Source organism: Erpetoichthys calabaricus, chromosome 5 (assembly GCF_900747795.2).
Source record: "Erpetoichthys calabaricus chromosome 5, fErpCal1.3, whole genome shotgun sequence".
Classification (NCBI taxonomy): Eukaryota; Metazoa; Chordata; class Cladistia; order Polypteriformes; family Polypteridae; genus Erpetoichthys; species Erpetoichthys calabaricus.
In genome coordinates this window covers 29,349,434-29,376,041 of record NC_041398.2, presented here as the reverse complement: position 1 = coordinate 29,376,041, position 26,608 = coordinate 29,349,434, and the positions used below count along the sequence as shown (strand labels likewise).

The 26,608-nt window shown below is 39.6% G+C and overlaps 1 protein-coding gene across 2 annotated transcripts in view; it reads right to left on the bottom strand.

The window, feature by feature from the left end:
- LOC114651586 (zinc finger protein 501-like) overlaps positions 1 to 26,608 on the bottom strand; it is a 49,041-nt gene that overhangs the window by 5,703 nt on the left and 16,730 nt on the right. The window contains exons 1-2 of one of the 2 annotated variants that reach the window (XM_028801414.2): positions 15,706 to 15,812; positions 6,559 to 7,065 (exon numbers count right to left, since the gene is read on the bottom strand). In XM_028801414.2, the coding sequence (XP_028657247.1) occupies positions 6,559 to 7,027 (469 nt within the window). In that variant the 5' untranslated portion in view covers positions 7,028 to 7,065; positions 15,706 to 15,812. Of the gene's footprint in view, positions 1 to 6,558; positions 7,066 to 15,705; positions 15,813 to 26,608 lie in introns of those variants that run through there. The other variant, XM_028801413.2, reaches the window with a different exon arrangement.

Sequence of the window (26,608 nt, the reverse complement as noted above, 5' to 3'; positions counted from 1 at the left end):
TGTACATTGTAGTTCCAGTAAGAACAGTATGCTGCTATGCTAACAACAAGCCATGGATTACAAGTGACATTAAGGGCCTTTTGAACCAGAAGAAAAGGGCTTTTTAAAGGTGGTGATCAGCATGAGCTCAAGTGTGTGCAGAAGGAACTCCGAGTCCGGCTCAGGGCAGAGAAGGAGCAGTACAGGAGAAAGCTGGAGCAGAAGTTGCAGAATAACAGCATGAAACAAGTGTGGGACGGGATGAAGATCATCACTAACTGCAGCTCAAAGCGGGGTGCCACCATCGAGGTAGACGTTGAGAGAACAAACCTGATGAACAACTTTTTTTTTTTTTTTTTTTTAGCAGGTTTGACCACCCTAACTCACTCTCACCTCAGAGTACTGCACCCACCACCCATCCTTCTGCTGATACCAGCATAGGAGAGAGTTACCCCTCACCCACAATTACAGCAGCCCAGGTAATCGGACAGCTGAGGAGGCTTTGTGCCAGCAAAGCAGTGGGTCCAGATGGAGTATCACCATGACTGCTGAAGGCCTGTGCGTTAGAGCTGGGGAGTCCTCTACAGCGCATTTTCAACCTGAGCCTGGAACAGGGGAGAGTCCCAAGGCTTTGGAAAACATCTTGCATCACCCCAGTCCCAAAGGTATCACGTCCTGGTGAGCTGAATGACTTCAGGCCTGTCACCCTGACGTCACATGTGATGAAGACCATGGAGTGGCTGCTGCTTCACCACCTGAGGCCACGGGTCCGCCACGCCCTCGACCCTCTGCACTTCGCATACCAGGAGAAGATGGGAGTGGAGGATGCCATCATTTATATGCTACACCAAAAACCCTCTCGCACTTGGACAGAGGCAGAGGTGCTGTAGAAATTTTGTTTATGGACTTCTCTAGTGCCTTCAATACCATCCAACCTCAGCTCCTTAGTGATAAGCTGACAGAGATGGGAGTAGATTCATACCTGGTGGCATGAATCGTGGACTATCTTACGGAAAGACCTCAGTATGCGCGTCTCAGGAACTGCAGGTATGACATTGTGGTCAGTAGCACAGGAGCGCCGCAGGGAACTGTACTTTCTCCGGTCCTGTTTAGCCTATATACATGGACTTCCAATACAACTCGGAGTCCTGCCACGTGCAAAACTTTGCTGACGACACTGCTATCGTGGGCTGCATCAGGAGTGGGCAGTAGTATAGGAAATAATCAAGGACTTTGTTAAATGGTGCGACTCAAACCACCTACATCTGAACACCAGCAAAACCAAAGAGCTGGTGGTGGATTTTAGGAGGACCAGGCCCTGTCATCATCAGAGGTGACTGTGTGCAGACCTATAAATACCTGGGAGTGCAGCTGGATGATAAATTGGACTGGGCTGCCAATACTGATGCTCTGTGTAAGAGAGGACAGAGCCGACTATATGTCCTTAGAAGGCTGGCGTCCTTCAACATCTGCAATAAGATGCTGTAGATGTTCTATCAGACAGTTGTGGTGAGCACCCTCTTCTACACGGTGGTGTGCTGGGGAGGCAGCATAAAGAGGAGGATGCCTCACACCTGGACAAACTGGTGAGGAAGGCAGGCTCTATTGTAGGCACGGAGCTGGACAGTTTGACATCTGTGGCGGAGCGATGGGTGCTGAGCAGGCTCCTGTCAATCATGGAGGATCCACTGCATCCACTGAACAGTATCATCTCCAGACAGAGGAGCAGCTTCAGCGACAGACTGATGTCAATGTCCTGCTCCACTGACAGACTGAGGAGATTGTTCCTCCCCGCAGTATGCGACTCTTCAATCCTAGAGGGGGGGGTAAACGTTAATATTATACAAGATTATTGACTATTATACCTGCCTGGCACTCTCCACCTTGCATTTTTTAACTTGCACTGCACTTTTATTGCTCTTTAATTAATTGTTTTTTATCAGTATGCTGCTGCTGGAGTATGTGAATTTCCCGTTGGGGATTAATAAAGTATCTATCTATCTATCTAAACTACAAGACAATGATTTTTATATTATGTATATTAAAGAACCATCAACAACAAATCAAATTAAAATATATTTAACAATTATTATAAAAGTTATATAAATCAGACTGCATGAATAAAAGGTAAAGTACCACTTCTGGTTAACGGAAATAGCCCAAAAGTTGACAGAAATCTACGTTTTGTACCGAATACTTGTATGCAAAATTTAGTTGACCTAAGTGAAATTGTACTCAGCTTATCATGTTTACACACAGAGACACACACACAATTCCAAAAATTGTATTTTCGGACTCGGGGAGGTCTAAAACATCAAGATTCATCAAAATCTTGAAACTGAATTTTTGGAGGATTCCTATACTCCATATAGAAGAAACTCAGGGAGGTCTAAAACCTTCGAGATTCATCAAAATCTTGACATTGAATCTTTGGACAATTACAATACTTTCCCTATACTTCATATACGAGAAAGTAAAAATGAATGAGTACATAACAGAAAATTCCTAGAATTTTTAAAACTTTGATGCACGAGGAAGAGTACAGTCTCTCCAGCATGTTAACCTGCAATTGTGTCCTGTTGAGTGGGTCCAAGAACGAGGGACATCACAAAAATGTTTATATAGTGCCTTTTTAATGTTCAAAGTAATTACTGTTCATTTCTATATTACAATCATATATGATAATATTTAAATTCTATTGTCCACAAGCAGTTGTACCATACTGTACATAAGAGAGAAATCTAGCACAAAGTTGATTGATAACTTTTATTCCATGGCCATAAAAGGCAAGCCATCAGTTAAGCCCATTGACTTAACTTGTTCTGATGTACTGTGCAAGTTTCTATTTATTTTTAATTATTTTTTTATTTTATTTATATTTTTTTTATATTCCTTTGAAATTTATATTTTTTTTCTTTAACGTCTTCTAAGACCCTGTGAGCTACTCATTTGTACGAAAATGTTCTATATAAATAAACGATGATGGTGTCATTCAATAATATGACATTCTCAGACAAGTTTAGTCCAGTTCTGGGTTGTGAGGGGTCAGAGCCTATGCCAGCAGCATCACTGGCCTTTCATTGTTAAACAGAATAGAGGATAGAGGAAGCCAATGTATGCAAAAACCTTTCCTGTATAAAAATGTATTTTTATGCTGGCATGGTAGGCAGGCAAGTGTGGCCTATTGGCTGGATTTGAAACTACAAGGTTAGCAGTTCTGTGCCAGCCTCTGACACACAGTAAATAACACACCTAAGGTCACAATTTGGCCCAAGCTTCAAGTGTACCCTTCCTGTACTGCCAATCCCAGGACTCATTCACATAGAAGGGCGTAGTTCTGAATAACTAATTAACCAAAAAAAAACACATTATTGGGAATATGGGTGAATTAGTAAAATATATATATATTATATATATATATATATACAGTGGTGTGAAAAACTATTTGCCCCCTTCCTGATTTCTTATTCTTTTGCATGTTTGTCACACAAAATGTTTCTGATCATCAAACACATTTAACCATTAGTCAAATATAACACAAGTAAACACAAAATACAGTTTTTAAATGATGGTGTTTATTATTTAGGGAGAAAAAAAATCCAAACCTACATGGCCCTGTGTGAAAAAGTAATTGCCCCCTTGTTAAAAAATAACCTAACTGTGGTGTATCACACCTGAGTTCAATTTCCGTAGCCACCCCCAGGCCTGATTACTGCCACACCTGTTTCAATCAAGAAATCACTTAAATAGGAGCTGCCTGACACAGAGAAGTAGACCAAAAGCACCTCAAAAGCTAGACATCATGCCAAGATCCAAAGAAATTCAGGAACAAATGAGAACAGAAGTAATTGAGATCTATCAGTCTGGTAAAGGTTATAAAGCCATTTCTAAAGCTTTGGGACTCCAGCGAACCACAGTGAAAGCCATTATCCACAAATGGCAAAAACATGGAACAGTGGTGAACCTTCCCAGGAGTGGCCGGCCGACCAAAATTACCCCAAGAGCGCAGAGACGACTCATCCGAGAGATCACAAAAGACCCCAGGACAACGTCTAAAGAACTGCAGGCCTCACTTGCCTCAATTAAGGTCAGTGTTCACGACTCCACCATAAGAAAGAGACTGGGCAAAAACGGCCTGCATGGCAGATTTCCAAGACGCAAACCACTGTTAAGCAAAAAGAACATTAGGGCTCGTCTCAATTTTGCTAAGAAACATCTCAATGATTGCCAAGACTTTTGGGAAAATACCTTGTGGACTGATGAGTCAAAAGTTGAACTTTTTGGAAGGCAAATGTCCCGTTACATCTGGCGTAAAAGGAACACAGCATTTCAGAAAAAGAACATCATACCAACAGTAAAATATGGTGGTGGTAGTGTGATGGTCTGGGGTTGTTTTGCTGCTTCAGGACCTGGAAGGCTTGCTGTGATAGATGGAACCATGAATTCTACTGTCTACCAAAAAATCCTGAAGGAGAATGTCCGGCCATCTGTTCGTCAACTCAAGCTGAAGCGATCTTGGGTGCTGCAACAGGACAATGACCCAAAACACACCAGCAAATCCACCTCTGAATGGCTGAAGAAAAACAAAATGAAGACTTTGGAGTGGCCTAGTCAATGTCCTGACCTGAATCCAATTGAGATGCTATGGCATGACCTTAAAAAGGCGGTTCATGCTAGAAAACCCTCAAACAAAGCTGAATTACAACAATTTTGCAAAGATGAGTGGGCCAAAATTCCTCCAGAGCGCTGTAAAAGACTCATTGCAAGTTATCGCAAACGCTTGATTGCAGTTATTGCTGCTAAGGGTGGCCCAACCAGTTATTAGGTTCAGTGGGCAATTACTTTTTCACACAGGGCCATGTAGGTTTGGATTTTTTTTTCTCCCTAAATAATAAAAACCACCATTTACAAGCTGCATTTTGTGTTTACTTGTGTTATATTTGACTAATGGTTAAATGTGTTTGATGATCAGAAACATTTTGTGTGACAAACATGCAAAAGAATAAGAAATCAGGAAGGGGGCAAACAGTTTTTCACACCACTGTATCTCTGAAATTATTTGAACAACCGATTACAGGCTCTTAAACATTATTATTGAAAGCTGTCTATTTCGTAACAGTATTGATGGCAGAAAATGCAGAACAATCCTACAGGATGTATCCACTGAATGCCCACCTTATTAAACTGAAAGGAACACTTTAGGGATAAACAGGACAGAAAGGCAGATCAGATGGAGAAATGAAGCGGTTTTATAAATTTCAATATGAACATACAGCTACATGTGCACTGGACTTAAAAGAAAAAAAAATATTTGTAGATTCACAATCTCAACAGCAGATATGGTACACAAGGAAGAAATCAAAGAATTTTTTTAAACTATCAACCACACTGTGGTTGTTGCCTCTCACCACTTTAAATTCACTTCTCCCTTTTTAAGGGCTGGTACTAAAGATGCGATGCAATGCAACGTAGGTGTCATCTAGCCAGTCAACTTGACAGTTTAAGAAAAAAAAAAAAAAACAAGCATTCAACTAAACAAAAAGAAAAAAAGTGACCTCAGGGCTTCAAGAATGTTCATTTAGGTCAACTTTATGCAACTTTTTTCTCTTCGGAAGGAATGAAAATTGAAAGGTTATGGGTTGAACTTTTGGAAAGGGAGGTAAGCTGAAGCAGACTGTTACACTTGCAGTGCGACAAAGAGCCTCTATGGCCAGTCACTATTCAAGAAGTGGATAGGGAGACAGTGCAATGCTAGGAGTATTTGGGGGTCTACATCAATAACTAGCTGGATTGGTTTCATAACACAGAAGAACTATTGAAGAAATGGCAGAGAAGACTTTTTTTTTCTTCGAAGACTGCGTTTCTTTAATATGGGTAGTGATATCCTCTACTGTATATGTTCTGTAACACTGTGATAACCAGTCTTTTGATTTGCAAGTCTGGTAGCAACACTTCAAAAGAGGCCCACCAAATCAACAAGCTAATTTAAGAAGGCAGGCTTAGTTACTGGATGCCCTCTGGACTAGTGGAGGAGAGAATGAAGGCTAACTTGATTCCCCACACTGAACAATGCTCCACATCCTCTCTGACATACTAGCACTGAGGACTTTTACTCATCACATTATAAGCAGAAGTGTGTCTTAAACGATAATGGACCTCCTTCATGCCTACAATAATACTCCTGTATAATGTGATTACTCCCTTGTCATTAACCAAGTTTGAAGTTTTTATCTTTTTTGTAACTCTCGAGTGTGCTGGAGGTGGGCTGTTGCTGCTGTGTGTTGTAATATTTCTGTATTTCTTGCACTTCTGTAAAAAAAAGAAATATCCCCCTTGCATAATAGTATTTTATTTGTCTCACCTATCTAGATGTGGTGCAAATCTGTTACACAAAAAAGACAGCAGCATAAACTGAATGTTCAAATGTGATTTCAATGCAGTGAAATATTGAATTATAATATACACATAATGCAGCACAGGTAAACAAAAAGTTCTTCAAGAGGTGATTTATTTTAAACCAGATCAGTTTCTCATTTTAAAAAAAAGTTTCCAACTATGCAGATTTACTAATTTACTTACATGTTCCTGGTTGAATGGATGCATTTTCCTCCTTGGTCAATTCCCATGGCATAGATACAGGCTTCCGAGGGGGTCGGCCCCGTCTACGCTTGGTTCCCAAATCAGGACGGGACTCTAGTTTCAATGGTTCCTCCTGTATTATTCTCACAGTTTCATATTCAAGGGATTTGTTCACGTCAGAGTCACAATCATATTCTTCCTCTTTAATGATGACAGAAGTAATCTCACAAGCTTCCTCACTGCCAAGGTCATAGCCAGGGTCACACACCTCCTCCTTGATGATGACATTGAGGTGGTCTTTGACATTTTCAATGCTGACAAACCTCTGGTCTTCAGCCTCATCTTGTTCAGGTGGAAGCAGTCCAAGTGTTATGGTGTCTTTATTCTCAGCACAGGTGATGCTCTCTTCATCTTCACTACCACTCATTTCAGAAGGCCTCTGGGCTGTCTTACTATTCTCTGCTTTCATGCACACCCTTTTCTTGTAAGGAGCAGCTTCTTCTCTACCTGTGTGGATAAAAAAGGAAATATTGCAATAACTCTAGTGCCAAAACTTATTTTTTAGAGCTTTTTGTTTCCAACTTTTTGGTCAATATCTTATTTACATTTCCATTCAAAGTAGCGCAACATGATGCAAGTAAAAACCAAGAACATTTTTTTTTTAATTATTAAACTATTTTTATTATTAAACTTGGTCCAGATGACATACCTATGGAAGCATGGAGGTGTTTAGGAGAGATGTCAGTGGTGTTTTTAACCAGATTGTTTTATGGAATCTTGGAAAGTGAGAGGATGCCTGAGGAGTGGAGAAGAAGTGTACTGGTGCCAATATTTAAGAATAAGGGGGATGTGCAGAACTGCAGTAACTACAGTGGAATAAAATTGATGAGCCACAGCATGAAGTTATGGGAAAGAGTAGTGGAAGCTAGGTTAAGAAGTGAGGTGATGATTAGTGAGCAGCAGTGTGGCTTCATGCCAAGAAAGAGCACCACAGATGCAATGTTTGCTCTGAGAATGTTGATGGAGAAGTTAAGAGAAGGCCAGAAGGAGTTGCATTGCGTCTTTGTGGACCTTGAGAAAACATATGACAGGGTGCCTCGAGAGGAGTTGTGGTATTGTATGAGGAAGTCGGGAGTGGCAGATAAGTATGTAAGAGTTGTACAGGATATGTACCAGGGAAGTGCGACAGTGGTGAGGTCTGCAGTAGGAGTGACGGATGCAGGCAGCGTGGAGGTGGGATTACATCAGGGATCGGCTCCGAGCCCTTTCTTATTTGCAATGGTGATAGACAGGTTGACAGACGAGATTAGACAGGAGTCTCAATGGACTATGATATTTGCTGATGACATTGTGATCTGTAGCGATAGTAGGGAGCAGGTTGAGGAGACCCTGGAGAGGTGGAGATATGCTCTAGAGAGGAGAGGAATGAAAGGCAGTAGGAACAAGACAGAATATATGTGTGTAAATGAGAGGAAGGTCAGTGGAATGGTTAGGATGGAGGGAGTAGAGTTGGCGAAGGTGGATGAGTTTAAATACTTGGGATCAACAGTACAAAGTAATGGGGATTGTGGAAGAGAGGTGAAAAAGATAGTGCAGGCAGGGTGGAATGGGTGGAGAAGACTGTAATGAGTAATTTGTGACAGACGAGTATCAGCAAGAGTGAAAGGGAAGGTCTACAGGATGGTAGTGAGACCAGCTATGTTATATGGGTTGGAGACGGTGGCACTGACCAGAAAGCAGGAGACAGAGCTGGAAGTAGCAGAGTTAAAGATGCTGAGACTTACACTGTGTGTGACGAGGATGGACAGGTTTAGAAATGAGTACATTAGACAGTCAGCTCAGGTTTGGACGGTTGGGAGACAGTCAGAGAGACAAGATTGTGTTGGTTTGAACATGTGCAGAGGACAGATATTGGGTATATTGGGAGAAGGATGCTAAGGATAGAGCTGCCAGGGAAAAGGAAAAGAGAAAGGCCTTGGCGAATGTTTATGGATGTGGTGAGAGAGAACATGCAGGTGATGGGTGTGACAGAGCAAGATACAGAGGACAGAAAGATATGGAAGAAGATGATCCGCTGTGGCAACCCGTAACGGGAGTAGCCAAAAGAAGAAGAAGAAACTATATTAAAAAAAAATGTTATTCTAATGTGAGGTCCAGTATTGCTTTCAGCCTTGCCCCTTTATGACCTTCAAATTGCAATGCTGGAAGAAACTTATGCAGCTCCTCATTTACATGACTATCTTAGAAGTATATATATGTATATTTCTCTATGATGGGTTTCATATTTTTACAGTATATCTGACAGAGTTTGGCATCTTCTTACCACAAACACCACAACATGCTGTTTACTTTGATGCAACTTTATAGCTCAGACAACATGACGCCTTGACTACAGAATACAGTGTAGTAGGTATGATTGAGAATTCCCCACATTTAAATTGGCTTTAACTTTATTTATGACCACGTTTTACACATAACAGACTGGAAATATATCCAAATGGACCCAGTTTTACAAACCACCATTTATCGTACAAGTCCTATTTCTATAGTATACACCAAGTATACATCATGTAAAATTTATTTATAATAAAGAAGTATACCACATTTAGGTCTGACACTCAAAAAAAAAATACACTATCCCTATAACTTGGGAACCATGAGAAAGAGGGAAGAAACAAAGATGGTTATAGAACATTTTTGAACTTGTCCCAGTGAGAAAAGGCTCCACACGATTACTTCACTCAGTATGAGTGAACTCATGTTCAAATATAGACGTTTTCTTACCCAAGTTCAGAAAATGTCAGAGTGCAAGAGTGCACAGCGAGTTAACATCAAGTTCCTTGTGAAACTGAAGATGTTCACAATGGAAACTTTTCAGTTGTTGACCGAGGTTCACAGTGAAGAGGGCATGTCTCGTGGACGTGTTTTTGAATGGTGATCAAAGGAACCCATTTTTTGTCGGTGGAAAATGTGAAAGCAAAAACTAAACTACTGAGACACTCAACAGCCTTTCAGAAAATGAGGTGTGGAATTGCTTTGAATGTTGGCAGCATCATATGCAGCTGTGTGTCAACTCAGATGGGAACTGTTTTGTGGGCGATTGTAGTTAATTTTCTTAATTTGTTAAATAAAAAGAATTACAGACACAGTCACTTCTTTTTGTGTCGAACCTCGTACATATTCAGATATTTTATAGTTGAATCGTGGTTGGTGAATGATTCAGTAATATGTCAGATGCAGAGATCACAGAGACACACCTTCTGATATAAAGTCCAGCATCTTAATCACTAGACTACCCAACCCATTAATGTTAAACACCTAGGCTGGTGCAACTTTTTTTTTCTTCAAGGGCAGGAAAAAAAGTCAAAACTGAATTCCCAAAAGAAAACCAAGCATTCGAATAAAGGATGCACACTATCCCAGTTTTCAGCTCATAGGACTGCCCTAGACACAAAACACATAACTTAATGTTGGTAGATGTTTGTCTACACTGCCTTCCATTAACATACATGCTATTAGCTTTCATTCACCAAGCCACGTCAGAGCAGAAATCAGCCGAAACAGGGACACCAATCACTAATTCTGTGATTCACTGAGGCAGAAACAAGCAGCAACGACAGTACAGGGAAAAATAACCCACATTCTAAAACTGAGTAATGACATCTGCATAAATAAACAAACAAAAAAATGTAAGTATTTAAAATAACTCTTGTAAATACAACTCAGGTTACTAGCGAACCGTGATATTATGTTTACAGCTCTCTCTGGGTCATATGATACGGTGTGGATGCAGTTCTCCAGGTGTGCCTCGTTCATTTTATCTGCAATTTACTACCAAAATTATGCCAAAATTGTTTAAAATTAATTTTATTCGGATTATTTATTCCCCTAAAATATACAGGATCACTATCAATCTCAAACGTAGAAAAATATCAGTATTTTTATGTGCATATTTTAAATACTGCATTTGTTAACTTTGCAAACATCACTTGAACAAACCATGCATTTTTCCATGATTTCTTTCAATCTGTATATGTCCATTATAGCTGTGTTTCCACCTTGTTTCTTATTATTTATGTATTTACAAGTTTAGAGAGGTAAGAGGTTAAAAAAGAAATGCCACAGCGCTCATTAGCCCAACAAGCCCTTGAAAGAGTGCTACCGTTGAAAGTAGATGGCAAGACGGAGATAGACAGGTAGTGGGGAGACTATCGATGAACAAGAGTGAGACTTCTGATGCCATCCAGTCCTGGATATTCTGGGCAGGGAACTGTAAAGGAGCACAGCTCAAATAAGGAGAAACAGAATGAAGCCGAAGGGATGCAAGGAGTGAAACGGCACAATCCATAGCACCTGAAATAGTCTCTTATGGAAACAAATTGTATGGAAAAAGAAAAAATAAACATAGAAGGTGCCACATATGTCCAGTATCACCCGACTGCAAAACAGTGGGCTGCTGCTGTGTGTGCCAAGAGCCGTGTTGCAATGATCACAAAAATATAACTGTGGTCTTTGTCATTTTGTGCTGCTCAGCACAATAATCAAGATAATGTGTTATTACTTAGGTTTTGTAGAAAATAGGAAACATTTTTGTTGAAAATATGAACAAGTGTAGAGAATAAGTGGCCCAGGTGTTGAAAGTTCTTGGTGAGTAAAAAGGTGTTCCCCCCCCCCCCCCTCCCCAAATTGCAATAGCCATGTCCATCTTATCTGTCTACATGGTGCAACTCACTCGCCATGGCCAATTTTACTGAAATGTGGTTCACTTATTCTTCAAGTAAGTTCGTCGAGACAACTCATTTTTCACTGTGATATTTAGAACAGATCTCACTCTACATTGCTTTAAAATTTCAAAAACTCCCATTGAAAAGCATTGGCAAATTTGCGAACTCGTTGTATCCTAAAATGGAGAAACGTTCTGTGCGACTTCAACTGCAAATTAATTTACTGTTTCAGTTTACCTTGAGAGTGGTTACACTAGCTTGCATATTATCCTTTTTTTTTTTACCTCCAATTGACGCTACTGACTGCAAACAGGTCTTCAACATAAGTTAATGAAAAAACAGAAACTTCTATGTACAAGGTAGGAAGTTGCTTTTACTACCGGACGCTCATGCTCTAGACTTCAATTCTCTTAAAAGCAAGTCAATGTATTGCAATACATAAATAAAGAATATCAAAATGTCCCAGTCTTAACAGGCTGACCATTTAATAAAACACTGCACTACCGAACCAAACATCCTCACAATTTATTTAAAATAGCAAGGAGAACCAATGCCAATTCAGTATAATTCACGTATAACAGTGTGGTTAAAACTCTGACCAGGAAAACTAAATTAAGAACTTATCTTAAGTTTGAACAGTATTGTCAAGACTACTAAGAAGCAGACGGAACTTTTATTTATTTGTTTCCAATTCAAGCACTATATGGAATCATATATGTGCATTTGTGAAAGTTTCCAATTTTTTTTTTTTTGTCTGCCCTGAACTCTTGGCGTGAATGATGAGATAAAACAGGCATTAAACAAATGTGAATTTATGCAAGGGGCATACATGCTAAACAAGTGACCCAGTTAGGGAATTTGAAAATCTGGTCATCCTATAATTTACCATTACCCAATATCCAAAAATGGTCCGTTGCTGTAAAAAAAAAAAAAAAGTTTTCCTTTCACTTCTGTTATTCCCTGACATTTGTCATAACTAAATAGCTTTGCACATCCCATTTCATTAAAACTACTAAGACCAGACATGCTCAAGCACACAAGAAATATTACAAAGGTTATTTATTTGTTTGTTTAGGTTATGTTAATTGCTAACTACAAATTGTTACTGTGTGTGAATACAGAGTGTGTGTTTGTGTCTGTCTGTTTATGTGTGTGTGAGAAAGTGGTCCTGGAGTCTTGTTCAGGCCTGTTTTCAGCCTTTTGCCCACCTCGTGAGACACAGTGAGAAGGTTGTACTGTAAAACCTACCTACTGAACTCAGCCCATTGAAGGCTTCTGTGTCTACCTGAACATTACACCATTCATACATTTTCTAATATGTTATAATTTACACAGTTTAAAAAAAAAATTCTGCAAAGGATGGCAAGTCAACATTTCCAAAATTCTTATCCAGACTGAAGCAGTGCTCAGTTTTTACACACACCAACGGGTAAGTCATGAAACTTTCAAGAAATACGCATTAAAAATTAACTGACATTAAAATATAAAATGTATTTACAAACATCACAAGAAGTGGTGGCTTGCAAGTGAATTTAGAACTTTCATGGTTTAAAAAAAACAAAACGAGACACAAAATACATATAATGAGTGAAGGCTAAACAACCTGAATGACTCAGTTCCTTTCAGAAAAGCATAACGAATCATTAATTTCATTTCTGGTTACATGCAAGAATTTCGATCGACACACTGTAACATGAAATATAATAATGAGCCAGTAAGGTACACAAGTGTAAAGCATGGGAATGCTGGTTTAGTCTTCACCACTGACTCTCTCTCACTTATATTGCCAGCACTGCAACTGAAGAAATAAGGAAACAATTGCTCTACGAGTTTGAGCTTTCAAATCATTTTGAATAAAAAGCAGTGAACACAGGGGCCTGATTTAGATATGTCGGTATCACTTGCCATTTCATGTTTTGTTTTGGTCATCACTTTCGTTGCTATATGCTTCTTCAAACAGCACTTAAAATATTGTTTAGTGTTTGCATTGCAGCTTAATATTTGTATTCTTTCAACTATGTTTTGTAGAGAAAAGCCAAGCAAACTATGTTTTGTAAAAGCATTAAATAAACAAAGAATTAAATATGCCAGTCACATCCATTCTTTCATTTAGTTGTCTAATCTACCACTTCACTTGCAACCTATCTCCGTAACTAGCACTTACTGAATTATGATTTAGTGATTGGACTGCTGCCTAGTGTTTGCATTCACTAAGATCTGAAGGTCATTTCAGAAAAAAAGTGCTTGCAAAATAAATCTGAAGGTTAATATAATGAATAAGCAGTTAAATGGATAAAACAGTCATGATTAAGTGCAAGTCCCAAAGTGGACCTTTGATACTTTGCAAAACAAACCTCTCAAGTACAAAGGATTAAGCATCATTCAAAAGGGATGTACATTATTGCCAGATTGTGGATAAAAAGCTGCAGTAACATTTTACACATATTCACACTTCAAGATTAAACCATGATCTGGTCATACCCCATAGTATCACTCCAAAGAGGGGAAGACAGAAACCTATAACCTTTGTGAATTTCCCCTTGGGATTAATAAAATATCTATCTATCTATCTATCTATCTGGACTTGTTCAGAAAAAGAGGTGTAGGAATTTGAAACCAACTATGAAATCATTCAGTTGAATGGGAGAGCCCAGATGGATTTCAAAATAGAACACACTTCAGAATAAGATATTGAGACCATTTTGCTAATACTTTACAAATCAAATCCTGTCCTAGGTCATCTTCTGGACCTGCTATTATCCTGCCTCTAAACTCATCACTCCTGCAAAATCTCCAGCTGTTACTTTTTATAAACAAGCACAGTAACTATTCATCTTTTAAAGTAATTATGTATAATCCTGGTCAAGATATGCACATTTAGAAGATGGATGGATGACCACCTGCCCATCTAAGCATAACATCAGACTCTCACTTTTATCATTATAACTATAAGAGAGACTCAAAACCACATACAGTTAATTGGAATTACAGTAAATTACACTTAATTATATTAGGGGCTCTCTGCTTACATGTTTGTTTATTCTCTCTTTAACATTAATGCTTTTCTTTTACTTGTTGTGTGTTCAGATGTTTTTTAAGTAAGGAAGACGGAGGTTTTAATGTAAGGTAGTCATTTAAGGAAAGGAAGAGAAAAAGTTTGAATATAACATTGTTATACTCACTAATCATGGTGACCTAGAGTGGCCATGTGTCACATGTTGTTCAGCACTTGCAAGTAAGAATTTCACTGCACTCTGCTCACATGACAAACAGGACCCTATAAACCTACAACTTAAATGGAAACAGAAATTGCTTTAAAATGATCAATTAACTAAAACTGGCCCTTTATTAAACAAAGCCAAACTAAAGCCCCTAAGACATCTGTGGAAGAACTGAAAGTCTCCATCAATGTTCACTAATCTCTAGAGGTTCCCAGTGAAGTCCATTCTCAGTGGCTGCATTATATCCTGACATGGCATTTGTTCAGGTGTGAACTATATACAGCATTAGAGGGAATGGTGAAGTCAGCAGAGTATACTGGTGCAAGGCCACCTTCAATTAGATAGAAACTTTATTTGTCCCCAAGGGGAAAACTGGCTTTTACATAAGGATAGATAGATAGATAGATAGATAGATAGATAGATAGATAGACAGACATGAATGTAAAGTAAAACCAGAAGTTGTTTATACAACACTGGGGTATATTATACAGTCTTTTATACTGTACGAGATCCTGTAGCTTCCCCACAAAAACTTTAAATTAATAACTGAGAATATATATAAACTGCTAAAGAGGCGCTTCTAGTTGTATCAGTAACTAATAATTGGCTCAGTGTGATGAATGGACTAACGTCCCTGTCTGGTTCTTCCTTGTTATACTGATACAAACTTCTGACCCAGTAATTAGATACCCTGTGACTAAAACCGCCGGGATTGGGTCCCCCACACAACGCTGGACTATATTACGTGGATCGGAGGATGGATGGATTAATGAATTAATAAAAATAGCTTGGAAGTCGTGTACACTGCGCAGCACTAAAGAAAGGGGGAGTTAAGCAGATAACTGGATGATGAATTTAGATACATTTACCAATTTCTGTAACAAAGAAAACTAGAGGCGAACAAAACAAATTGTAGGAACCGAGGTGTTTCCACAGATTATCAAGTTTGAGAATTTCAAAAGATTCGTTAATTCGTTTCAATAACATTATTTGACGGTAATCTTCTGCACAACAAAACGTTTATTTACTATTCCTCTGACTTTACAAACTATATTACATGCACACAAATAAATCGACTCTAAACCACTTGAAATGAGAGCTTCAATCTCTTAAGAAATAAACCCGCCGCTTAGAACTGAAACTCTCAGAGAGCGAACCCGCATGCAGCACCTTCCCAAATTCAATTCGATTAAAAGCTTTACCTCCGATAGACAACGAATAACAGGAAAACAAAGAGCAGGACGAGCAAGCAAATTCAGGGATTGTTTACACCTTGTTTAAAGAAGCTAGACGGCATGACGGCAAACGCATGCGCACATGTAGTCCGCTGGGGCGATACATTTTTCCTGACACCGCGGGGGATTCATATGAATAGGATTCAGATTAGAATAAAATGCAGTCAGTAACGGGGTCTTTCTTACATTCTCTTCGATTGGTTTCCTGCTATGTCGTATTCGATTCATCTTTCAATAAAAATAATTCCACGACTTGCACAATGAAAGTAGCGGCGGTATTGGTACATTCCAGCCATAGCGGTAGGAGACAGTGACGTAAATGCAACGGGCTCCCGACTTCGCTGCTCCAGAACAGGCAGCAGAAAAAAAAAATCTGGCTTTGCAGGCGGCATACTACTCTTGAAGGGTTCGTCCACTCATTTTTTAAAGATGTGGTTTATCAATGGTATGGTCTCAGGAAATGCTACAGGGCAGCAGAGTGCGTCGGTTTTCACAGTAGTGAATCTCCTAATTACACTCTTGTGTCTGGTTTTCACTGTAGTTCTGGTATGGGTAGACCTTTATTTGTTTTCTGTCGATTGATAGTGATCATAACGAGTTTTTCTAACCCATTTATTTAGTTAAAAGGATTTTGCACAAGTCCATCAAAAGACACATTGGCATTCACACGTACTAGCCCATTTTGAGACGACAGTTACCCTGTTCCATACGTCTTTAGGATCATGGAGATAAATCTAAATTAATAATCACCAGAATCTGGTCTGAGCATATTGTGACATTTCAAATGTATTCTAAAACCATCTAATTTATTGCAAATACAATACACTTTAGTACCCTATATCAATAGATATTTGCAAATGTTTTTAATTTTGAGATCCTTGGAACTTAAGTTATAATTAAAATGCAGTTTTTTTTTCAGAGGGAGAACTATCCATCCATCCATTTTCCAAACCGCTGAATCCGGACACAGGGTCACGGTGGTCTGCTAGAGCCAATCTCAGCCAACACAGGGCACAAGGCAGGAACCAATCCCGGGCAGGGTGCCAACCCACTGCAGAGAGGGAGAACTAGTCACCAGAATTAATTTTAAACTCGAATGTAAGCCCGATTCTAATTATTTTTCAGTTTGTCTTAAGGTTTGCTATTATATTACAGTACAAACTCACCAGTCTTGACTGGTGCCTGGGTGCTTAATTAGTGGGAATGATGTGTAGAGCAGTTAGCATTAATAAAATATCGGTGCCTACTGACACACTTTTCTGTCAAAACTATTTTGAAGGCATTCCTATAATCCATCCTGGAGGATCTCACAGCTGCGGCTTTTCATATCTGCCGTCTGTGTAAAATCTAGATAGACCACTTGGGGTTCCACCCACGATAAAAAAAAAGGAACATCAGAGAACACATGGTACATAAATAATAAAGAAACAGAAAATATTAACAAAGAATTATAAGCACATGAAAAATAATATTTCAGAATAAAAAAATGACAATAAAAGAAAAATAAACTTGAGCCAGGGAACAAACCTTTACTGTAAAATAACACTGTGTCTGCAGGTTTTTATTCTAACCAGTTTAGATAGATAGATTTGGGGTCAACTGGCCAACCTGGATAAACCCAGAAAACTTACATTAAAGCAATACTCAAAAATTATTTTTTATGTAACTTACCCCATGTAGTTTGTACTGATAGCCAAGAAAAATGTTTATTCTCACATCTTCATGCAGAGTGAATAAAGTAAAGTTTGTCACTTTTTGAATTAAAGATCTGCCTCTCCCGCTCATTTGTTGCTCAAGAGGCTTTAGGTTTCTTGTTTATGGTATGCACCGATCATTTTGGAAGTATATATTTAACAATATTTTAGCAAAAAAACATGCATTTTGCATGTTTTGTACATATGACTGAATGGTGGAATATGTGATACAAGTAACATGAGATTCGACTATTCCTTTCAACGTTTTTCACATTTGAAGTGCAGTACATACTGCAGTAATACATTTTACAGAACAGACATTTTAATTTTGATGCCTTTGCCTGTTTTATTTTACACACTTTTTAAGGTCACATGTTCCTAATACTCTTTTTCATCATGCAGTCATGTAACAGAAGGGTGCAATATTCATTTTAAAGTAGTTGAATAAAAATAATTAAATAAAAATTAAAAGGAATAGGAGGTAGAAGGGTACAGTTCTATTAGAAAAACATGCAGGTTTCTAAACAAATTAAAATTTATAATGGTAGGAATTTCTGATATGGCTAAGGAAAGAAACAAGCACTCAGTTAAGCAAGTAACTTAAGTTTAAGAGAATCAACTTGTTTGCTTTGAATCTCCTTAAGATGTTTCTAGAACTTAACTGGAGTCCCCCTGTGGCAAACTGAATTTAGTGGACATCATTTTGAAAGGCACACACCTCTGCATATAAGGCCTCACAATTCACCATGCATGTCAGGACAAAAACCAAGGCAGGAAATCCAAATAACTCTGTGTGGTGAGGGTTAGATAAGGACAAGGGGATAAAACCATCTCTAAAGCTTGAACACAGTGGCCTTAACAACTGTCAAATGAAAAAAGTTTAGACCTACCAAGGGCCTATTTGATAAAATGCTGTGTGGATTCGAGCATGAAAATATGCGCATGCCAAAAAAAACAAAAAAAAAAACAGGAAAAGGTGTAGGTCAAAAAAAAAAAAAAAAACCTGGTGTGCACACATTTCTACACAGTTTATGGTTTATAAATCATAATCATCTTACGTACATGGGCACGCTTCGAATGCCATCCTGCAACATCCATATATGGACATGCTTATCAACCTCATACATATGCAATCATGATGCTGCACAACTTATTTACCTGTTGGAGCAGCTCCCACCTGACACACTGAGACCCCGACACCTGCCAATATCAGGCTGTGCTCCACAACTGAACGTGCAAGATCATGTGCAGCATTATAGCTCCTCTCTAGGAACCGTGTAAGGCACCATCATGTCTGAATGGGTAGCCATTATCACTGTTGCACGTGTAATAATGTGATTGCTGTTACAATGAATAATACAAGCCATATGAAGCACTGAGGATTCAGCCAGTTACCTTATCAACATGCTAGCCATCACATACAGTACCATCACCTCTGTCAAAGCTACTTTATCTCAAAATAAATTAATTATGGGTTGACCCAGGCCACTGAGACACAATATTTGCTAGTCACATCTTGGATGATTGGTGCATTAGTGGAATGTCACTGCTTACGGTTAACAAAAACAGCTTCACTTTCACTAGGTGCCCTTATTGCAACATGAGTACAGCAAAGTGCACCGATTACATTACTAGAAATGGACACTGCTGCAAATTGCCTTTTTAAGTTGACAAAAATATGTTTTATGTATGTAGACCCACACCACACAAACAATGTAGTGCCTTACCAGTTGGTAAATGGTTTCCAGCACAGTGGTGCTGATGGAGTGAAGGTTAGCTGTGATATTTCCGACCTGTTGGCCAGTTCCCCGAGAAGTGACGATAAGTAGCCGATATAAACTGATAAAAAAACAAAATTCTTCAGTGCAAATACGTAGCATTGGCCCTCCTAAAAGGGAACTAAAACACAGTCTGTTCATCGTATTCATCATCATCATCAAAGTGAAATATATTTGTGACATCAATGCACATTATAACAACAGCTCAGTGATATAAATTATTATGCATGTAAATCATCATTTAGCTGGTTTGGCTGCATTCCTCTGCTTGATCAAAGATGTCCTCATATCCCAGATTCTCCAAAATGTTGCACACACAGCGGTCAAAGTCGCCATAAATATATGCATGGTCCTCTGTCATTTCTTTTTTTTTTTTTTAATATATCCTAATATTTGCATGGGAACTCTTCCAAGATTATTCTGTCTAGCCAAACTGAGTGACCAAGCTCTGTACTGCTCTGTACTTCTAAAATTTGTATTTTTTATTTCTTACTATATTGAGAAATTGTTCTGTTCTGTGTACTGCATTGTATTGTATTGACTCCCTTCCTTTGACACCCACTGCACGCCCAACCTACCTGGAAAGGGGTCTCTCTTTGAACTGCCTTTCCCAAAGTTTCTTCCATTTTTTCCCTACAAGGTTTTTTTGGGAGTTTTTCCTTGTCTTCTTAGAGAGTCAAGGCTGGGGGGCTGTCAAGAAGCAGGGCCTGTTAAAGCCCATTGAGGCACTTCCTGTGTGATTTTGGGCTATACAAAAATAAACTGTATTGTATTGTACCAAGCAAAAGGAGCCTGGGTCAGGGAGGTGACCAAGAACCCAATGGTCACTCTAACAGAGCTTCACAAGTCCTCTGCTAAGATTAAATAACCTGTCAGAAGGCCAACCATCTCAGCAACACTACATGAATCAGGCAGTTTATGCTAGAGTGACAAGATGGATGCCAGAGTAAAAAGCATACGGACAGCCTGCTTGGAGTTTGCCAAACAGCATTTAAAGGACTATGGTCTTATGAGACAACAATTAAACTGTTTGAGCAGAACTCCAAGCACTTTTACTCGAGAAGACCAGGCACTGATTATCACCTGCCTAATACCACCATGGTGTTGGTAGCATCATGCTAGGCAGGGAAAAAGAAACTCATCAGAACTGAAGGATCAATGCTACCCAAAACATCATGGTCCTTGAAGGAAAGCTGCTACAGAGTGCACATGACCTCAGACCGGGTGACATAGCTGACAGTTCACCTTTCAGCACAAAGCATGGCATGCTTCGGTGACTTTGGAATAAGTCTCTGACTCTCCTGAAGTGGCCCAGCCAAAGCCCAGACTGAAACCCCATAGAAAATGTGTAGAGAGACCCAAAAAAGGCAGATTACAGCCACCTCTCATCTACTCTTCCAGGAAGAATGGGATAAACTGCCCAAATCCAGGTGTGAAAAACTTATACAGACTTACCCAAGAACACTCAAAGCTGTAGTTTCCGCCAAAGGGGCTTCTACAAAGTACTAAATTAAGGGTCTGAATATTTATATGAATGAGAGATTTCCATTTTTCATTTTTAATAATTTTGTAAACGTTTTTTGAAAGGTTAAGTTAGATTGATGAGCAAAAATGACAAATGTATCCATTTAAAATTAAATCCACAACACAATAAAGGAAGCAAAAAGTGAAGGGTTCTGAATACATTTTGAATCCACTTTAGGTCTGAACCAGATGGTAACTGTTGACAGCATTAGCAGAGTAATGTACTACTGAGAAGTAAAAGCCGTTCCAAAAACAAAGAGAAAAGGTGAGCCTTTAGTCTAGGTATGACTGTTAGGACGGTGGTGGATTTTAAGAAGTGAGCAAGAGGAGCAGGGGTGCATGAGCCTTGAGGAGAACTTCACAGTGAGGCTGCACGAGAGCAAGTGTTTCTTATCTACAGTGTATTCTTTGACATTGCACTTAAGGTACTGTTTTGTATTCATCATCTGTTTATGGTGTTACACTTGTTTCTTAAAGTATGGGCTACAGGTTGCTGCCTTTACATAACGTAGAGTTGAGAGTCACCGTTATACGTATTGTTTGCAAAGTGGGTCGCTGTGGGTTGTTTAAACAATTGTCATTGCTCTCCTCTGTCGATTGGCAGCAGTGATTCTCAAAGGGGACCCCTTCTCTTTTGCCAGCGAGAAACTCTGACAATCATCATGGAATGGGTCTCAAGAATACTAAGAAGGGCAAGATTGGGTAACAAGTCTGTGGAACACATCCATCCATTTTCCTAACCCACTTATCCACAGTAGGGTGATGGGGCTGTGGTGGACATGTAAGCTAGAATTTGTTTGTGTTAGGGATACATGACAATAAACCTGAACCTACATTATAGTTATTAGTCTGTGGGAGACCTCAATCCATTCATGCATTTAGGCTGTGAACATATACTGAGTATCTCACCACCAGTGGCAGGTATTCTGGGGCTTCAAATTTACAGTCAAGTTGAAAGTTTTTACAATGACTGAACGTTAAACAGGAACACAAGCCTGCTAAAGTGTAATGTGCCTGTTGCTTTGACCCCAGGCTGCACTGTCTGCTTTCAGATGACTTGTACCGTAGGTTAGAATAACATGGCCAGCAAATGTGGAGGCTCCCTCTACAGCAGGGGTGTTTAACTCCAGGCCAAGGGGGCCGCAGTGGCTGCAAGTTTTCATTTTAACCATCTTCTTAATTAGTGACCAGTTTTTGCTGCTAATTAACTTCTTTTGCCTTCATTTTAATTAACTTGACTCAGACCCCTTTGTTGTTTCTTTTTCCCTAATTAGCAGCCAAATAATAATGAGACACGAAACGAGCCTCCACATGACCAGCTCACCTGTGCCCATCACACAATATCTGAAAATAACGAAAGGTGAAGGTGGTCTCATTAAGGCTGATCTCTCAGCTCACCAAAACATTTTGACGGTGTTCTTTGAAAAAACAGAAAATCAACAGTTTTGGAAATGTCTGCTGTGGCACAATGAGAGCAGCAACAGGCCATGGAATTAAATAACGGGTTTAATTACAAGCAAGTATAGGCTTCTCATTAAGAAAGTGATTGGAGTGAAATTGGTTGGAGTTTGAAGCCCCAATTTAGCTGGTCATCTGTTTGCTCGTTTCACGTCTCATTTCTGTTTGAAGAAAAGAAATCGATTCAGAGGACTGAATCCTTAAAAACAGGGCAATTAAAATAAAAGGAAGTTAATTAGCAGTGAAAACTAGTCACTGATTAGGAAAAGGGTTGGAATAAAAACCTGCAGCCACTGCAACCCACCAGGACTGGAGTTGGATACCCCTGCTCTACAGCAGGGGTCACCAAGTCCGGTCTTGGAGGACCACCATGGCTGCAGGTTTTCATTTGAACCTTTTTTTTTTTTTAATGAATGCCCTGTTTGTGCTGCTAATTAACTTTTGAATTAATTTTAATTGACTTGTTTTTTAAGATTTGCTCCCCTGAATTTCTTCATCTTTCCTCTGAATTGCTTCACTACATCTTGCCTGAAGAAGGGGCCTGAGTTGCCTTGAAAGCTTGCATATTGTAATCTTTTTAGTTAGCCAATAAAAGGTGTCATTTTGCTTGGCTTTTCTCTACATTCATTTCTTTCCTTAAATGGCACCCAAACAGAAATGAAATGTGAAGTGAGTGAGCTGGCAGAAGACCAACTAAGTCAGGACATCAAACTCCAACCAATTTCACTCCAACCAGCTGCTTAATTAGGCGATGAGTCATGTCTTTAATTAAACCAATTCTTTAATTCGGGCGGCACGGTGGCGCAGTACTGCCTCGCAGTTAGGAGACCTGGGTTCGCTTCCCGGGTCCTGCCTGCGTGGAGTTTGCATGTTCTCCCCTTGTCTGTGTGGGTTTCCTCCCACTGTCCAAAGACATGCAGGTTAGGTGGACTGGTGATTCTAAATTGTCCCTAGTGTGTGCTTGGTGTGTGGGTGTATTTGTGTGTGTCCTGCGGTGGGTTGGCACCCTGCCCAGGATTGGTTCCTGCCTTGTGCCTGGGATTGGCTCCAGCAGACCCCCCGTGACCCTGTGTTTGGATTCAGTGGGTTGGAAAATGGATGGATGGATGGAATTCTTTAATTCCATGGCTTGTTGCTGCTCTCATGATGCATTAGCAGACATTTCCAAAATTGTTGATTTTTTCTTTCTAAGAGCACTGTTAAAATGTTTTGGGGACCTGAACAGATCGACATTCAGGAGACCTTCATCTTTCTTTATTTTCAGATATTGTATGATGGACACCAGTTGTTTTGGCTCATTTTGTATCTCATAAGTACTTTGAGCTACTTTTTTGTATGAAAATGTGCTATACAAATAAATATTATTATTATTATTGTTTGGCTGCTAATTAAGGAAAAAAAAACAATTAAGGGGTCGGAGTCTTCAAGAGCAAATCAATTACAGTTAGTTCAAGAGAAGTTCATTAACAGCAAAAACAGATCACTCATTAAGAAAAGGGTTAGAATAAAAACCTGCAGCCACTGCGGCCCTCCAGGCCCAGAGTTTGACACCCCTGCTCTACAGGGTTATGATGCCAGAGTAGCCTCAGACTGCCTGCAACACTAAATTAGATAAGCTGTCACAGAAAATGGATGAACTGATGTTTCACTGTTTCCACATGTGAATGGGTGCAACAGTATCCATCACCTGAGGGCTCTGCTTAATTTCACAAAGATGTGTCCTAGAATTGTCCAAATCAGTGGCACTTTATTCTGATTTGTAATTGCAGATGGCTTCCTTAGGAAGGACACTCAGCTGCTAAATGTCAATGGTATTCAAGTAGTCATGTCATCTTCCCTGTGCCTGCACACACTTTTACCATTTCATACCGTTGTTTGATAATCACTGCAATTGTTCCCTCTCTTCTGTGGCATATGACATTGACCCTGCTTTGCCAAAGTCATCCCTTGTGGCACTGAAATGGGACCATCATGCAGTTGTCATTGTATTCTTTTAAAATCAGGATGGCCACTTGGTTGGACTTGCATGCAGGGTCAGTGGGCTTCAAAGGTTTATTCCCTTAAGTATCTGGGTACACTAGAATTTATTTTCTTGTCCTTAATTTACAACCACCCTCACTTTTTTTTTTGTTCTTTATTTCGCCTTATACAATTTCTTGTATTAGGAATTTGTTAGTTTTTGCATACCCCATGGGGTCAGAGCGCAGGGTCAGCCATTGTACAGCGCCCCTGGAGCAATTTAAGGTTAAGGGCCTTGCTCAAGGGCCCAGCAGAGTAGGATCTCTTTTGGCAGTGACGGGGATTCGAACCGGCAACCTTCGGGATACCAGCGCAGATCCTTGGCCTCAGAGCCACCACTCTGCCTTTACCACTGACTTCTGCCATCAATTGCCATTTCAGTAGCACACAACAGTTTTCTGAAATAGCAAACCAGCCTTTCCAGCCAGCACTTGAAATGATAGCTTCCACTCTGTTTTTATTTATTTCTTCCCTTTCTCCATGCAAGTTTATGTCCTGGGTTTATTTCTATTTCAAAAATAGTGTTGTACCCCCCCCCCCCCCCCCCCCCCTTCTCCATCTGCGCACATCTGCCATGTTGATGAAAACTGCAGAGAAACCTTATTAATTCGCACATCAGGGATGGCAGCTTCCTGACTGCAAGTCTGATTAAAGTGAAAATTTACCAATTTGCACGCAAAGCTCTTCTGTTGCAGTCAAAGGACGGGCAGCTGCTGACTTTAATGACTTGCTGGGTAATTAAAATGAATGACAGATGCTGGAAGAAAAGGCATTTGTCTGCAGAATTGTTTCATCTTCTCCTTATTACTCCCCCACCTCGTTTTCAGACATACAGCCAATCGGTTAATGACGCTGATAAGAACATTTTCCTCAAAGCAGAGAAAAAAGCATTTCAAATGGTATTTGGTTTGTCGTGCTGAGCTGATAATGCAAGAAGGGAGTTCTAATTACCCAAACAGTTCATTGTGTGCATTCAGGCAGAAGGGCTCGAGTGAGACACCCCAAGTTGCACCTGCAGATTATCTGGATAATATGGCAGCAATGCCAGTCTGGCCCTGGAGGACCACATGGCTACTGGCTTTTTTTGTAACCACATTCTTAATTAGTAGAGATTCTTGTTAATGAGGCTGCTTATATCTGCTGCATCAACATACAATTTGCTTATCAAAAATACAGTACATATATATTGTGGATCATACCACTCAGTCTTTTAACCTTTCCTTAAAATAAAAGGATGAAATATTGGGACAACTTAGCTATTAGCTAACCAAAGCAGCTCAATGGACTGAGTGGTCTTCTCTCAATTGTGAAATGCCTTTTGTTCTTACAGTTTCTTAACCGAACTCAGATGTCAAAATGGCACCAATTTACCAATCCCACTGTTGGATGCCTTGCTGTTTATTATGTTGAGAATTTTGATCAAGGATCAATGCGCTGCTTTATTAGTTTTTGTACTCTTAGCTATGAAAATTCTAGGCCTGAAACAACTTTAAAAGGACACCATTTATTTCGTAAGAGAGGCCTCTTGCCCACCTGTCGTCCTTACTTGCTTTGTTTTTGAGTTTCTGCGAGGCGAGCTGTGAGACGAGGTCATCACGCTCTCGGAGGAAGCAAGCAGGCAAACTTTGTTTTGAGAAATGCAGGAGCCGAGCTTTTTTAAGACCAAACGAACTTCATGCGAGGCTTTTTGCCTGTGTGAGTAAAGGTTAAGCTCTTAAGCTAGCGTATAAAACATATAAGCAATTAAATGACATTTAGCAGCAGCAGAGCTCATTAATACCTTAGGCAATAAAATTAAACACAATGTATTATGATATTAGTTAGTTTGAACACTTGAGAGCCGCAGTGGCTGCATGTTTTCATTCTAACCATCTTCTTCATTAGTGAGCTGTTTTTTACTGCTAATTAACTTTTTGCTTTAGTTTTAATTAACTTGACTCAGGCCCCTTACTTGTCTCTTTTTCCTTAATTAGTAGCCAAACAATAATGAGACACCAAACAAGCCACCATATGACAGAAAAAAATCAACAGATTTGGAAATGTCTGCTGTGGCAGAATGAGAGCAGCAACAAGCCATTGAATTAAATAACGGGCTTAATTAACATCAAGAATCAGCTTCTCATTAAGAGACTGGTTGGAGTGAAATTGGTTGGAGTTTGAAATCCCAGTTTAGCTGGTCATCTGTTGGCTCGTTTCACGTCTCATTTCTGTTTGGCTGCCATTTAATGAAGAAACAAATCAATTCAGAGGACTGAATCCTTAAAAACAGGGCTATTGAAATGAAGGGAAAAGGAATTAATTAGCAGTGAAAACTGCTCACTGATTAGGAAAAGGGTTAGAATGAAAACCTGCAGCCACTGCGGCCCTCCAGGCCCGGTGTCCGACACCCTTGCTATA